At 51.6% G+C, this 2,500-nt stretch overlaps 1 protein-coding gene across 1 annotated transcript in view; it reads left to right on the top strand.

Moving 5' to 3' along the window:
- The first annotated feature begins 208 nt into the window (after window positions 1–208).
- Window positions 209–2,500, top strand: part of ela3l (elastase 3 like) — a 4,242-nt gene continuing 1,950 nt past the window's right edge. Inside the window, exons 1-5 of the mRNA XM_030358618.1 lie at window positions 209–368; window positions 543–631; window positions 846–943; window positions 1,136–1,264; window positions 1,794–1,930. Of these exons, the coding sequence (XP_030214478.1) occupies window positions 329–368; window positions 543–631; window positions 846–943; window positions 1,136–1,264; window positions 1,794–1,930 (493 nt within the window). The 5' untranslated portion in view covers window positions 209–328. The remainder of the gene's footprint in view (window positions 369–542; window positions 632–845; window positions 944–1,135; window positions 1,265–1,793; window positions 1,931–2,500) is intronic.

The following is a 2,500-nucleotide window of genomic DNA, read 5'->3' on the forward strand; positions in this document are numbered from 1 at the left end:
GCGTAAGGCTTGTGATCTAAAGTTTCAAAAGCAACAACAAACAAAGATATGTATCTCTAGTAGATATGGGGTCCACGTGCCATTGGTTCGAGTCCCATAGTCGGGTTTGAGTCCCAAGGTCATGAGAATTGTTCCAAAGCACACATCTGTGTGTCGGCAAAACTTCCGAGCCGATGCCAACTGTCACCGCCCTTGTTCCTTGGTCCGCCGTTCTCCCGCAGAGTCCTCTACGGACCAATAGGAGACGCCGGTTGGGGGTGTCGATTCTAGACTCGGGTTTAAAAAGAAGCGTGCGCCCAGCCGTCCGACTGCAGAAACATCCATCAACATGATCCTCTTTGTGCTCGCCTCATCGCTCCTCGCCAGCGGTAAGAACATCTGGAGCTCCCCGTCACACTCTCTCTGTCGGGACTCGGGAAGGAGTTCCGCTACGGGCGGGCTCCTTCCCACACACATGACTCACCGTTCCAGCCCGTGCCTGTTCGCTTTATCCTCTGACAACCTTATAAATAACCAGCTAAACTTTGTGTGTGTGTCTACAGCCCTCGGCTGCGGGTCCCCTCCCATCGAGCCCTACTCGTCCCGCGTGGTGAACGGCGTGGACGCCAGGCCCAATAGCTGGCCCTGGCAGGTGAGACGCAGACCGTAAACAGCGGCCTGCTGGTGGTGGAGCCTTAAGGGCTGCATCTGCTGCTTTAATCACAAACACCAGGGAAACCCAAAGCCATGTTCATGAGAAGATACAGATGAAAGGAACGTGTTTGAGGATGTTTGGAGATGTCTCTTCCTGTCTGGCTGTCTGTCTGTCCGTCTTCACGTCTCCTTCTCTCTGTCTCTCTCTCTAGATCTCCCTCCAGTATGAGAGGAGCGGTGAGTGGAGACACACCTGCGGAGGATCCCTGATTGCCGAGAACTGGGTGATGACCGCCGCACACTGCATCAAGTAAGACCCAAAACGTGCAATGTCAGAACCATCAGCACCATCGACCCAGTCGTCATCATCACCAGCACCATCAACATTTTCATCAACCCTCATCCCCACCGTCATCACCATCATCATCCTCATAACAACCGTCATAATGATCATCGCTACAATAATTATCTCATCTACATCATCTGTGCCTCCCCCCCCCAGCTCCAAGTTCACCTACAGGGTCTTTGTGGGCAAACACAACCTGGTGAAGGAGGAGCTCAGCGCTAAAGCCATCCTGACCGAGAAGATCATCGTTCACGAGAAGTGGAACCCCATCTTCGTGGCTTTCGGGTAAGGCCCTATTTTGGTGTGGTGTATTGGCACTGGTTCAGCGTCGTCGGCATGGTGACAGGCAGGTGTGGACACACAAGTATGAGAAATGAGAAATCGTTTGCTCTTGTCGCCTTGGCGTGGGCGTATGCCTGGGGCAGCGTCGCTCTGTTTTTGTCACATTTACATCAGAACCCGCCAAATGGTTCAGCTTACATCCTCCACCACACTGCCAGTCAGCCGGGCCTCCTCAGAGAACACTGCACACAGCTTCACACAATATATTCATTGAACTACATAAACTTTACTAAACCAGATTATTCTGTCAGGACATACATCAGTCTGATCATTGAGGCACTAACTTTCTCTCTCTCTCTCTCTCTCTCTCTCTCTCTCTCTCTCTCTCTCTCTCTCTCTCTCTCTCTCTCTCTCTCTCTCTGTCCCTTGCTCTCTCTCTCTCTCTCTCTCTCTCTCTCTCTCTCTCTCTCTCTCTCTCTCTCTCTCTCTCTCTCTCTCTCTCTCTCTCTCTCTCTCTCTCTCTCTCTTTCAGCAATGATGTTGCCCTGATCAAGCTGGCTGAGCCTGTGGTTCTGAGCGACCAGGTGCAGCTGGCTTGCCTCCCTGCAGCCGGCAGCCTGCTGCCCAACCTGTACCCCTGCTACGTCACCGGCTGGGGAAGGCTCTACAGTATGTCAGCGGGCGCAGGCCGCGGGCAGAGCGTAGAGAAACAAGCAGTGTTCTTAATCTGAGTCTAGCCAAACGTCGGTGTAACCCTGACATTTCGGTATCGACTATAATAATAAATAAGGCTGTCTAGGCTGTTTTTTCTGGTAGTTTCAGTCTGACCTCACAAGCTTCCGCTGAGAAGAGCACTTCCAAACTTTGTTGTTTATTTACAGAGTTATTTATTTAGCTGCCTCTAAAGTCGCACTCCTCTGGTTGAGACCGCCACGGGTGTCTGAGAGAAAGGGCTAACAGTATTTAGAGGAGAGAGGCTAACAATATGGTGAGGATATAGGCTAACAGTATGGGGAAGAGAGAGGCTAACAGTATGTAGAGGAGAGAGGCCAACAGTATGGGGAAGAGAAGGGCTAACAGTATGACGGGCTAACAGTAGGGTGAGGAGAGAGGCTAACAGTATGAAGGGCTAACAGTATGAGGAGGAGAAGGGCTAACAGTATGAAGGGCTAACAGTATGTGGAGGAGAGGGGCTAACAGTATGTGGAGGAGAGGGGCTAAAAGAGCAGAAGGGCTAAC

The sequence above is a fragment of the Gadus morhua genome, chromosome 6 (assembly GCF_902167405.1).
Source record: "Gadus morhua chromosome 6, gadMor3.0, whole genome shotgun sequence".
NCBI lineage: Eukaryota > Metazoa > Chordata > Actinopteri > Gadiformes > Gadidae > Gadus > Gadus morhua.